This window comes from Talpa europaea (assembly GCF_964194135.1).
Source record: "Talpa europaea genome assembly, chromosome: 3".
Lineage (NCBI taxonomy): Eukaryota > Metazoa > Chordata > Mammalia > Eulipotyphla > Talpidae > Talpa > Talpa europaea.
Window position 1 is genome coordinate 141,345,338 of NC_140069.1, and position 13,109 is coordinate 141,358,446.

General features: G+C 37.1%; 1 protein-coding gene across 5 annotated transcripts in view; it reads left to right on the forward strand.

Annotated features, from left to right (window-relative positions):
* Positions 1-13,109, forward strand: part of LOC311167991 (putative RNA-binding protein Luc7-like 2) — a gene marked incomplete at both ends in the record, with an annotated part of 56,501 nt that extends 43,392 nt beyond the window's left edge. For 3 of the 5 annotated variants that reach the window (XM_084229205.1, XM_084229206.1, XM_084229204.1), the window contains 6 exons: positions 614-757; positions 2,156-2,332; positions 3,787-3,878; positions 7,198-7,227; positions 9,102-9,293; positions 12,932-13,109. In XM_084229205.1, the coding sequence (XP_084085331.1) occupies positions 614-757; positions 2,156-2,332; positions 3,787-3,878; positions 7,198-7,227; positions 9,102-9,293; positions 12,932-13,109 (813 nt within the window). The remainder of the gene's footprint in view (positions 1-613; positions 758-2,155; positions 2,333-3,786; positions 3,879-7,197; positions 7,228-9,101; positions 9,294-12,931) is intronic. The other 2 variants (XM_084229207.1, XM_084229208.1) reach the window with 1 other exon arrangement.

A 13,109-nucleotide genomic window follows, 5' to 3' on the forward strand; every position in this document is an offset into this window, starting at 1 on the left:
TGCTCCCTGGCCACAGGAGGAGGGTCCCACATGGCACGCGGACCTCTCCTGCCGCCTGCTGCTCCCCTCAGCAGTGTACTTCGGTCCTTCTGCCTACTCTGCTCCCCGCTCTGGCTCTGGTGAATTCTCTCACCCTCCCACGCTTCTGATTGTACCCAGTGCTTGTATAAATAAATAAAAATAAATCTTAAAAAAAAAAAAAAAAGAAAGAAATGAATCCCAGGAAGCTTATGTGTAAAGTCACAGTATGTGTAAAGTCACAGATAGAAAACAACAGGGTAAGTTTGGGAAACTAAATGAAACTAGATTTTGTCATCAAGTGGGGTAATATCAAGAGAAGATATAAAAAGGTACAATGGATCACATCATGGAAGAAAGGACATTTTATGCAACACTGCTTGAGCAGTGTGGAAATTAATAGGTATATGAAGATCAGTGGTATCTCTGACCGCCTGTGGTGAAGACAAGAAGGTTCTAAAGACCTGGATATCCCACCAGTTCATTTCGATAGGCCCAGAAATTATTTTTTATACTCTTATTTGCCTTAGCTTTTCTGAAATATTTTGAACTTTGATACTCATTCAGCTTATTGTTCATGATCTTTTGTTTCTAGGCAGAACGTGTTCATGAATTAAATGAAGAAATTGGCAAATTGTTGGCCAAAGTGGAACAACTAGGAGCTGAAGGGAATGTGGAAGAATCGCAGAAAGTAATGGATGAAGTAGAGAAAGCACGGGCAAAGAAAAGAGAAGCAGAGGTAATTAATTCCATAATGGTAGTAAAATAGAGCCTATTATATTCATTGAGAGTGTTTCCTCCTTTTAAGGAAAGAAGGATCTAAATACATGTTAAAGATATTTCACATACAGGGGAGAGTTGAAGGAAAAGTTTCTCAGTGTGTCTTATTCCCAGCAATCTTTACAACCTGTTCATGGAGTAAATTTGATTTAGGTTTAGATAGAAATAATTCTAATTCCCAATCTGTTCTCTTAAAGTGTGTTTTTGGTAAGATCAGTATAACTTCTTCCTCTTAAATGTTTGATGAAATTCACCAGTGAAGCCATCTAGTACTGAAGTTTTCTTGTGGGCAAGTTTTTTAGTTAAAAACTTAATTTTTCAGTATTCATATTACTTTCCAGTTTTTTGGTTTCCTTTTTAATTCCTTTTAGAAGTTTGTATTTCATAAAATCTTTAAGTTACATATATTGAGTTAATGTTGTGCCTTTTAACATCTGTCAAACCTGTTTGCGGTTGGTGCTTTGCTTTTTTTTTTTCCATCCATCTGGCTAAATGTTTATTAACCTTGTTTATATTTTCAAAGAACCATTTTTTTTTTTTTTTTAAATTTTACTCTTTCACTTGTTACTTCTCTGTTTTCTATGTCATTGATTTCTGTATTATTTCTGTCTACTTTGGGCTTAATTTGTTCTTATTTTAACCTCTGAAGACACTTAGATCATTGATAATAGATACGATAAGCGTGATGAAAGTTGCATTCCTCACATTTCATGCGCCACCAGGGGAGGCCCACCTTTCATTTTTTGCCGAATAGAACATGCCCCTTTTATTGGGAAGTCTTGTAATTGTAGGCCCGGTCCATGTTTCAAAGTGGTAATAAAGGACTGGGAAAGAAAGCAGGCAGACATTGGAAGGAAGCTTTACATTATGGAAGACATGCATTCTCTGCAATCATGGGCAGTTCTTGCTTCCTTGATCCTGTTCTGGTTGCTTCATTCATTTGTAACAAGAATTATAGAAAACAGAACATTATAGAACATGGAAAAAACTTTTTCAGAAACTTCTGTTTGATATCCTAGGAGAATTGTTACAATAGTTGTTGGCAAAGTTGTTTGAGGGTCTGATCTTTCATTCCTGGTGGAGAAGTCCCAAGGAAGAGGATAGGGGTAATGGGAATTCTATCTTTTGTAAAATAAAATTACCATGCTATTGTATATTTATTAGGAAACATTTTTGGCATAAATATGGTGTCTTTTATTTAATTGTATGGCTTTTCATGTTTACTTCTGATAATTTAATATAGCTTTAATAAATCTATGAGTTTTTTTTTTTTTTTTGGAGGTCCCACCGAGATTTGAACAATTCTATGACTTTTAATGAAGTTTAAATAGACTTTATTTTTCTCATTTTTGTCTAGGAAGTTTATCGGAATTCAATGCCAGCTTCCAGTTTTCAACAGCAGAAGCTTCGAGTTTGTGAAGTCTGCTCTGCCTATTTAGGTCTTCATGATAATGATAGACGATTGGCTGATCATTTTGGGGGTAAACTGCACCTTGGATTTATTGAAATAAGAGAGAAGCTTGAAGAATTAAAGGTACATTGGTAAACTAATGTCCTTTATTTTTTTTAGCCACTTATTCTTTTGCTTTATATTGTCTTTCTGTACAGTGTTCTTTACTGAGATTAAAAAATATTCAAGAATGTATTTTTGACTATGATTCTATTAACAGCTCATAGAGAATACTATGGGATAATAAATGGAGATACCAGCTTCTTTAATGGGTGATGTGTGGGAAACAGACAACTTTCAAATACTGTTCCTTTATTCTGGGAGGTAACATTTTGAGTTGATTATGAGTCATAATTAGAAATATTGAAAATCGGGTTTTAAACAAAGTCCCCCAAAATTTGCTTTCCAAAGGCAGTAATATGATATTTAAAGGGAAATTGCCAAAATGAGTATATTGATGTGAAATAATTCCCAGTTCTTCTAATAGTAAGTTCATGGGACTTTCTCTCTTTTGCTTTTTCTCTCCCCCCCCCTTTTTTTTTTAAAGATTTGTTTATTTACACATACAAGAACTGGGGTATAGGCCAGAGATGTGGAGGGGTGAGAGGATTCGCCAGAGACAGACTGGGGAACAGAACAGGCAAATTGACAGAAGTACACTGTTGAGGGGAGCAGTGGGTGAGTCAGGAGAGGTCTGCTGCGCATTGTGGATAGCTCCCTGGCCCTGGATCAAACTCCAGCTGCAGTGGCTATGGATTGCTTCATAGTGCCGTGTCTTTTTTTAATTAAAGATTTACTTATTCATTTATACAAGAACCGGGGTGTACAGGCCAGATGCACGGGTGGGTGAGAGGATTCACCAGAGACAGAGCAGGGAGCAGAACAGGCAGACTGACGAAATACACTGCTGAGGGGAGCAGCGGGCGTGACAGGAGAGGTCTGCCGCGCCATTGGGACCCTCGCCCACTGGCTGGGATTGAAGCAGAGCTCAACTGCCTGCGCCATGGGGGTGGAGGGGGGGCCCATAGTGCTGTGTCTTAACCCTTTGTACCACCAGGGAGGCCCCTGGTAGGTTTTCTTTAAGTTAAAATTAATGCTACAAAACATTTAGAGGGGAAAATTCTTACAGTTTAATTTTGAAATGTAGCTGCCAATCCTCTTAACACCATTACAATTCTTTGTCATAATGATGAGAGAGAAAAATCCTGGCTAACTCCAAACAAAACAGTGATATTCGAGTACCTGGTTTCCTAGTAATGTTAGTTCAGACAACATTAGGGACTCAGTGTAACAGTATGAAAGTGTGGAGAAACACAAATTTACAGATGTTTCTATTTAAGGAGGAAAGATTTTGGAGACTAGAATGTAAGCCTATTGATTACACCTGGCAAAACAAAATACAATTATTATTAAACAGATTTTTTGTTAGTTACACTATGCTGGAAATAAGATACAATAAAATTTAAGGTAATTATGCATTAAGAATGGACCCAATAAATAATTCTTATTTATTATTTTATCTGTCATTGTTTTTTAAGAGAGTTGTGGCTGAAAAGCAGGAGAAAAGAAACCAGGAACGCCTGAAGCGAAGAGAAGAAAGGGAAAGAGAAGAAAGAGAGAAACTGAGGAGGTATGCAGTAACTCACTGAAAAGTCATATTAGTTAAAATTCAATGTCCCTGGTTCCAAAAAGAGATGTGATTGATAGAGCATTTTAGATATTGCTAAATCTGGACCTGGGAGATTTCAGTTTACTTAAAAATATACTAAGTTTGAGACAGTGTTTATTACAAGTATGTTAACTTATAGCCATGTAAGTTAAGGTGATTTCTGAGTTTAGAAGGGTGAGTAAAGAGTGTATAATATCTTTGTGTTTTGTAAGATTTTTCACAAAATCCTTCCTAGTCTCTGATTTTCAGAATGGGCTAGATTTATGCCAGGTTGGCATAGAGCAATTTTTTATTTTTGTACTTACTGATAAAAGGTCTGGGAATTTTGTTTCATTAATATTTTTACATTGTACTTTTATATTCCCTGAATTCTAAGAACTTGAAACTATTAAAAGTTTTATTGACTTAACATGTAACTCTTTATATAGAATGTCTAAATCTTCTGATTCAGTTTTACCCATTGGCAACAAATTTTCTAACATTTTGAGTAGCGAGTCTTTTTTTTTTTTTTTTAAACATCTGTTCATTTTTGTTCAAGTTTGATTTCTCCTCTCAGATAATAATCCTTATAAAATTACCCCTACCAAGACACCTGTGAACCGGCACCATAGTCTTTTGTGCTCCTCCCCCCTATTTTGATCCCTTTGCCTTTCCTTCCCCTGCTGAATGTTTCCAATTTATAGTTTGGCTGCTAGTATTGTCCCTCCCCCCATGGCCCAACCCTTTATTTGGTTCTCCTACATTCCTCCTATGAGTGAGACCATCTGATATTTTTCTTTTTCCTGCTAACTTATTTCACTGATCATAATCCCTTCTAGCTCCATCCGTGTGGTAGCAACAGTCTTTGTAACTCATGTTCATACTTTTCTTTTTGTTTTTTAAAGATGTATTTATTTATTTTGCATACAAGATCTAGGGTGTAGGCCAGAGTTGCGGGGGGCGGTGAGAGGATACACCAGAGACAGTGGGAACAGAACAGGCTAATCTATTGAAATACACTGCTGAGGGGAGCAGCAGGCGAGACAGGAGATGTCTGCTGCGCCATGTGGGTAGCTCCCTGCCTGGGGATTGAACTCACGCTGCAGTGGCTGGTGATAGCTTGATAGCACTGAGACTAACCCCTTGCGCCACCAGGGAGGCCCCATAATTTTCGTTTGACAATTTTAGGAGGGACAGGTATGCCACAAAAGATTTACCTATGGTCCTATCTTATCAAGTTCCTTTTATTATATTTTATATCTCTGAAATTTAAATGCCTTTTTTACAGCAGATGTACCTAAGTTAATTGTAGTTGTACAATATGTGACTAGGCCTTCCAACTTCCTCCAGACTTTGAGCACATTGTACTTGGTCTACTTCACGCAGTTTAAACTGACATCATTTGTGTTACTGGGCTTGTAACAGGTAATCGTTTTGCACTGTAGTGACAAAATGAAAGCTACATTTGACTATTTTTATTTTTTTGAAGATTTATTTATGCATACAAGAGCTGGGGTACAGGACAAAGATGTGGGGGGTGGTGAAAGGACCTACCAGATACAGAGTGGGGAACAGAACAGGCAGACTGACTGAAATACACTGCCGAGGGGAGCAGCGGGTGAGATGGGAGAGGTCTGCTGCACCATGTGGGTTGCTCCCTGGCTGGCTGGGAATCGAACTGGTGCTGCAGAGGCTGCAGATTGCTTCATAGTGTGGTGCTTTAACCCCTTGTGCCACCATTTGACTACATTTGACTATTTTTTGAAGTGCTGTTATTCCTCCATTGATAGCATTCTTTGTTTACCATAAATTTTACTTTGAGCTTTATCTGTGCTCTTGTGTATCTAAGTTGGTATGAAAATACTGCCCTGTGAAAGTATTATATTTGAGACAATGTAAATGGCATTGAAAGTATCGGTCTTTTAAAATTCAACTGATTCTAGTATTACCAGTATCAGTGATTAAGGTGGCTCTTAAAAGATTTTCACATGTGGGCCTCCCCAGTGGCACAGCGGTTGAGCGCTGGGTTGTGAGGCTGCCCGCAGCCTCTGCAGCACCGGTTCTATCCCTGGCTGCCGGACGAGGGTCCCACATGGCGCGCAGACCTCTTCTGCCTGCTCTGCTCCCCGCTCTGGCTCTGCTGAATTCTCTCACCCTCCCCCGCTTCTGACTGTACCCAGTACTTGTATAAATAAATAAATAAATGAAAAATATAAATAAAATAAAACTTTAAAAAAAAAAAGATTTTCATGTCTTTGTTGCCAGCCAGCAAATTTCTTTGATCTTGATTATATACTGTGTAACACTTTCAGAAATGTTTTTAAATACTTTTTAATTTATCTGTGAACTTGGGTAACTAAGTATGGTCGATAAGGAAAGTACATGACATTAAAGAATTACATAAAATTGGATTCCAAGTAAAGTATTAAATAAAAAGGATAATGATAAAAATTATCAGCTATTGAGTGATTATTATGTGCTAGGCACTGTGCTAAGAATCTACCTTAATTAGTTTGTCTAGTGACTAGAACCATCCCATCCCCCTGTGGAATTTTTATTACTATTCTGCTTTTGCAAATGACGCAGTAAGCTGAGGGAAAGGATGGTAAATGACCTGTAGAGGTGGTATAGATGGTGGATGGTAGAACCAGTGTTAAAACCGTTATCAGGCTGCAATACTGTATAAAAATAAACGATATAAAAGTTTAATAAAAACAAACTTGTATCAAGCTGAATTCAAAACCATTCTTCTGGGATGCTATATGTTTTCCACAGGAAAATCCATGTGACTTCCTAGTAATGACATTATTATTTACTGAGCATTAATTGTGTGCTTGGAGATGTGAGAATTACATTAAATTGTTGTATTTCATGTTCAAAAAAATAGATGTAAGATAGATTGAGATGGGTTTCCTAGGGATTATCTGGTGAGGTTATAGTTCCAAAATGTATATCTCCAATCAGAGAGACTTTACTCTGTTGCCAGAGAGAAAGAAAAAATGATATATATGAAAAAAAGAACTTTTTCCAGTCTGGGAAGTAATTTATGGAAAATCGGAGCGTTTTGTACATGGAGTAACTTAGTCTACTAAGTGGTGTTTTTTTGTGTTGTGTTTTAAGAAGGAAGCTTATAGGCTAAGGGGAGAAAGCCCATAGAGTAGTGAGGCATTTTGGAAAAATTTGTGTGCATAAATATATGCCTTATTTATAAAGTTAATATAAATTCAGAAATCAAGAAAAATGTAATTTTACCACATTGCACTTTTTCTCACTTTTCTAAAAGTAGATATTCTTTTTTTAGGTCTCGATCACATAGCAAGAATCCTAAAAGGTAAGTATTATATAAAATAGGTATAAGTAAGTGAAGCTGTGGTCTTCAAAGGTAGTTTATAGATTAAATAGCGTTTCAAAATGAGTGAGAATTAATAGATTGTTAGTCTTCTTTTGCAGTTGAAGTTAGAACTGGTGTCTGGTTTTGGTCAGGTGTTACTAATGAACTACAGTTTAGTTTTGCCGGAGTTAGATTAACAGTGCCCTGGAATTATAAGGAAAACTAAAAATATTTTAGAATATTTTTACAAAATCTTTAGAAATCTAATTGATACGTTTATTAAGAAGTTCACTCTTAGGGTAAATAGTTGGATATAGTTTTGAGAGATCTATAGTGGGTTACTGTGGGAAGCTAAAATGGTTATTTTGCACATTAATCTTGACTCTATTAGTTAACCCTTTGTACAGTGGTCCCAAAAATCTTTAAACGGGGGCATTTACAGCCTTAAAGAGGAAGAGAGAAAACTCCTGACTTTGGCATTAGCATATGCAGGCTTTTTAAAGACATTACAGCTTTTCCTTAGTTACTTGTAATTTTTTTCTGAAAAAAGTAGGAAAGCATGTCCTTTATTATTATAAATTCACTTGCCATCCTCATTCCTATCCTAAGTCTGTCTTTGAATCCATTTCCAGCTAGACTGCCTTTCCTTACTCTTTTTCAAATCAGCCTAATTGTTGAGAGCACATCCTATTTTGAAACCTTCTGAGTAATGTTTTCCAAGAACTGATCCCTATAAACTAGAGCACTTGTTTTAAAAGAAAACCCTTTTAAGTTTCTGTTTGATACTCCTATCACTTTTTAGAATCTTTGCAGTGGTGTTTTTGCAAAGGTTTTGTGTAAACCTCTAAAAGATTAAGACATTAATAGTAATTGTATCAGCTAATTTGTTTTGAGTTTCTCAAAAGTAGGATGAGAAGTAGAAATGTTACATGAGGGCCTCCCCGGTGGCGCAGCGGTTGAGCGCTGGGTTGCGAAGCTGCCCGCGGCCTCTGGGGCGCCGGTTCGATCCCCGGCTGCTCCCCGGCCACCTGAGGAGGGTCCCACATGGCGCGCAGACCTCTCCTGCCGCCCGCTGCTCCCCTCAGCAGTGTGCTTCGGTCCTTCTGCCTGCTCTGCTCCCCGTTCTGGCTCTGGTGAATTCTCTCACCCTCCCGCGCTTCTGACTGTACCCAGTGCATGTGTAAACAGAACAAACAAACAAAACAAATAAATAAAGAAATAAACATGCCTCTATTAAAAAAAAAAAAAGAAATGTTACATGATGATACTGTTCTTGTTCACTGCTCTTGATAGATGCAGGTATTGTTGAAAAGATAAACTACTGGTACATTGAACATCTTTAGATATTATGCCAGAAATGTAATTTCTTTTTTAATTTTTAAATTTTTTTTTTAAGATTTATTTATGCATACAAGAACTGGGGTACTGGCCAGAGGTATGTGTGTGTGAGAGAGAGAGAGAGAGAGAGAGAGGACTCATCAGAGACAGAGTGGGGGGCAAAACAGGCGGATTGATTGAAATACACTGCTGACGGGTACAGTGGGCGAGTCAGGAGAGTTTTATTTATGCATTTAAGGTTAGGTGCAGGGGTGAGAGGATTCACCAGAGAGAGTGGGGAGCGGATCAGGCAGATCTGCTGAAATACACTGCTGAGGGGAGCAGCAGGCAGGATCGGAGAGGTCTGCTGTGCCATGTGAGTCAGCTCCCTGGCCAGCCTGGGATTGAAGTCGTATTGCAGTGGCTGCTGATAGCTTGATAGTGCTGTGAAAACCTGTGCCACCAGGGAGGTCGGATAGTTTCTCTTTAAAGAAAAGGCAAGTAAAAGAGAAATGTGCTTCCAAAGCTAAATGCAAAATCAAATGTGTTTTTTGTAGATCCAGGTCCAGAGAGCATCGCCGACATCGGTCTCGCTCCATGTCACGGGAACGTAAGAGGAGAACTCGATCCAAATCTCGGGAGAAACGCCATCGCCACAGATCCCGTTCTAGCAGCCGCAGCCGCAGCCGTAGCCACCAGAGAAGTGGGCACAGTTCTAGAGACAGGAGCAGAGAACGATCCAGGAGGAGGTACTGAGGTGTCCATAAGAGGACACAGAACTACCCTTACGGTTTAGAGTTGGAATACTATTGGTTTGAAACTTGCATCTGGTAATTTGTACACATTTTTGTGTGTGGGTATATACCGTTTTTCTCTATGTGGGTAGTTTAGAAAGAATATACTTATGAGCCAGAGTAAGAAATTGGAACCAATTGTGTAGGGGTTTTTGCTTTTCTCACTAGTGTGTCTTGGAAAAAAGTATTTTATGGGCAAATAATTTTAGGTACCGTTATTCAGGGTTGTCCATCCCATCCCCCCCTCGCCCCCAGTGTGTATTGGCAAATAAGGGGCTCTGAGAAGTACTCTCATTAAAAGAATTGTTTAACTTTGACTTGCTGTTTTCCAAACTTCTTTGAGCTGGTATACTTTTTTGAAGCAGACACATTCTAGTATATTTTTTATTAATCTAAATTGTATAGGAATGCATTGTTATATACAGATAGCTTTGCAGGGCAGATTCAGAATCTTAAAGGAAATTATACTTCCCTGGCATGAAAACTCAAAAGGTGCAAGGAGGGCAGACCCAGAATTGGTATGTTTAAGGATTTAATCTATTGAGGACAAAGAATTAGAATGTGGTGGAGCTTAGCAGTCACTATACATGTATATAGAGATATATATAGGCCTACCAACTTCCAAAATTTCTCAGGTCACATGATGACTCTTTAGCCAGGTAATTTTTATGGAACATAAACCGTACTTAAAATTTCTTTTTTCTTCATAAATATCCTTAAGCATACAGATGATCAGCATTTTTTTGAGTGCCTGACCTACTAGTCTTAAATTTTCTATGGGTTACTCCACATAAGCCCATGATAGAATCCATAGAGAGCTGTTTAAAATCTTTATATATTTTTAGATCCTCAACCTAGCCATTCCCTGAAACTACTCACAAGCTGAGTTGGTCAGTAGACTCTTGATGAATATTTTATTTATTTCTTCTGTCCTTGCCTTGTTCAAAATTGTTTTTTGTTTTTTTAAGGGTTTCCCCTCCCTTGTTTTGTTGTGGTATAGTTGACAAAACTCTTAAGATAAGTAAGTGTGAATGCTGGTGATTAGATTTACATGTATATTGTAAAAGGATACCCGCCATCTAATTAAAACATCTATCACCTCATTTATTTTTGATGCAAGCATTTAAATTCTACTCTTAGCAAACCAAGTATTATTACTAAGATGATTTTAATTAGAATTGTATACTGTCTACAGTACTAGGCTTAGTAAAAAAATAACAAAATATTGAACAACTTTATGTGAATCAGAACACAGGGCTAACATCTTTGATAATAAACAGATCCATGTAACACCACATTTTAAAAAGTGCAGAAAGTTGCATATAGTAAATAATTTAGGCATTTAGATGAGGGAAATAGAATAAAAGATGGTTCCAGGTAGCAGATAAAATTTGAATAAAGTCGGTATATATTTAAGTAGGTGAAACTCGGTAGGAAAAAGATGTTCCAGGTAGTGAATATCAGGAAAATACAGAGACTGGAGCAGGAAATTCATAGGGGTCAGAGTTCTTCACAATGTGGTTTGTAGGCTGCTTATCTCAATACAGTCTTTACTCTGTGGGCACATAGTGCAGTGCCCAGAAAAATGCATTTTAGTAAATTCTCCATGAAGCATAACCTGCACTCTGAATTTTGAGAATCATCATGCTGGCTGATCAAAGATGTAGATAGTATCTCTTGTTGACCTGCTCACCTGTTGTGCTTTCTGGTGTCTGTGAACTCAGATAAGTCTGTATTGGTGATAAGGATTGAAGGGTTGGACATAAAGTCTCATCTGAGATTGTGGTAACCTAGTCCCTGACATGTCCTGCATTTATTAAGCTGTATAGGAATTTTTTTTCCAGAAAATTGCATTTTATACTTTCTTCCAAAGCAGCATTCTTTGTTTTTACTAAAAATTAGCAGACAGTTGCAATTAATCCTACATGTCATTATACACAACTTAAAGTTTAATTTTTAAGGTGAAAACCCTATTTTAAAAAGTCTTTTATGATTTGCTGTTCTTCTGCCTCAACTGAAATACTGGTTTCTGGTATAAGTATATTCTTTTTGTAATCCTTCCCTTTGGTCAATGAGGACCTTTTGCAGTTTTCTATTTCCTACCTGTTCCAAAACATTTTTTCAGATTTAAACTATTTGGGTTCAGTGGCCTTCTCCAAATATTTTAATTATTTCACTTACTTTGCCCATCTACTAAGTAGAGATAGTGAGAGCACCTACTTCATCAGGATTACTGATAATTTGAGTAAAGTAGTAAATGGAGCATTGTGTACAGGGCATTATAATCTCTCACAAAACATTAGTTAATACTCATCTCATAGTTGTTTTCCAGTTAGTATTGCTGACCATTGGGCCTTACCAGCAATTTGTGTTTTTATTCTTCGGCATTATTTCTCTTTTCTCTTACTCCATTCTTATGACTATGGATAAGAACTAGTGTAATCAGGTATGCACTGTGTAATTTTTTTTTTTACACCTTTTAAAAATGAAGCTTGTTAAAACCTTTATTAAGTAAAATGTTTTGATTTTTCAACTTTTTGTTTAACCCTCTTTTAAATATATTCCTAAAACTGAATACAGTAGTATTTATTTCTGTTTAGAGGTTGAAAGCATTACTTATTCAGGTTCTTGGAAGTTGCCTCAGAGTCTACTTCTGAACACAGGTTAAGTGAGTTAATTGTGTAAAAGTGCTGTGTTACCTGTAAAGAATCAAATAAATGTAATATACTACTGCTTCATTCTAGATGTTTTAAGTGCAGAAGATTCCATATTCTGATCCCATAATGTTCTTTGGTTTTCAGTTGAATTTCTGGTTTGAGCTTATTTGTTGTTACCTTTCTTACTGGGTATGGGAATGGGGAGGTAGTATTAAGGAACAGTTACCGTTAATCAAGATTTATTATAGTATGATCATCTGTTTCTTTCATTCTGATTTTTTTTTTTTTTTTGGTTGTTTAAATGAGCTCAGGAGTAGAGCAGATTTCTGAAATAGTAAGTAGTTATTTAAAGCCATATCATTTAGCATAGTTTGCTTAGCTCCACTAAATTTGACAAACTATTGTCTGCAGGCCAGATCTACAGGCCTTTTTAGTATAGCCAGGGAGCTGTGGATGGTTTTTGCATTGTTGATGGGTTGATAAAAAGAACAGACCCAAGAGATTGTATCTTGACCTGCTGCACCCAAGATATTTACTGTCTGGCTATTGATTTCCATCCAATTTGGAATTTGCATTTTATATATTTTTTTTAATTTGATAATACCTTTGACTTTTTTAAGGCATTGTCTGTTATTTTTTTACAATTAAATACATTCACTTTGAATTGGGAAAGCGTTCTGATCACCTCTGAGATGACAGTATCCTATAAATTATTTAAGCTCATGATTTTTTGACCTTAGCTATTTGTTTTTACACACCTCCTTGGTTTAATGCCCTTATTAAAAATGGTCGTACTTTTTTTTTTGTCAGAAAACTGACTTTCTTGGATGTATTCTGTATATCTGCAGCTATCAATATCTTAATATTTATCCAATTCTTTCATTTGGGTTTTTGGGTTTCCCAACACATTTTGCTCCTCAAATTAATATTTTTCAGATCCTCAAAAGAAAGATTCAGAGACCAAGACTTAGCATCACGTGACAGAGACAGGAGTTCAAGAGACAGATCACCTCGTGACAGAGATCGAAAAGATAAGAAGCGGTCCTATGAGAGCGCTAATGGCAGATCAGAAGACAGGCGGAGCTCTGAAGAGCGCGAAGCAGGGGAGATATAA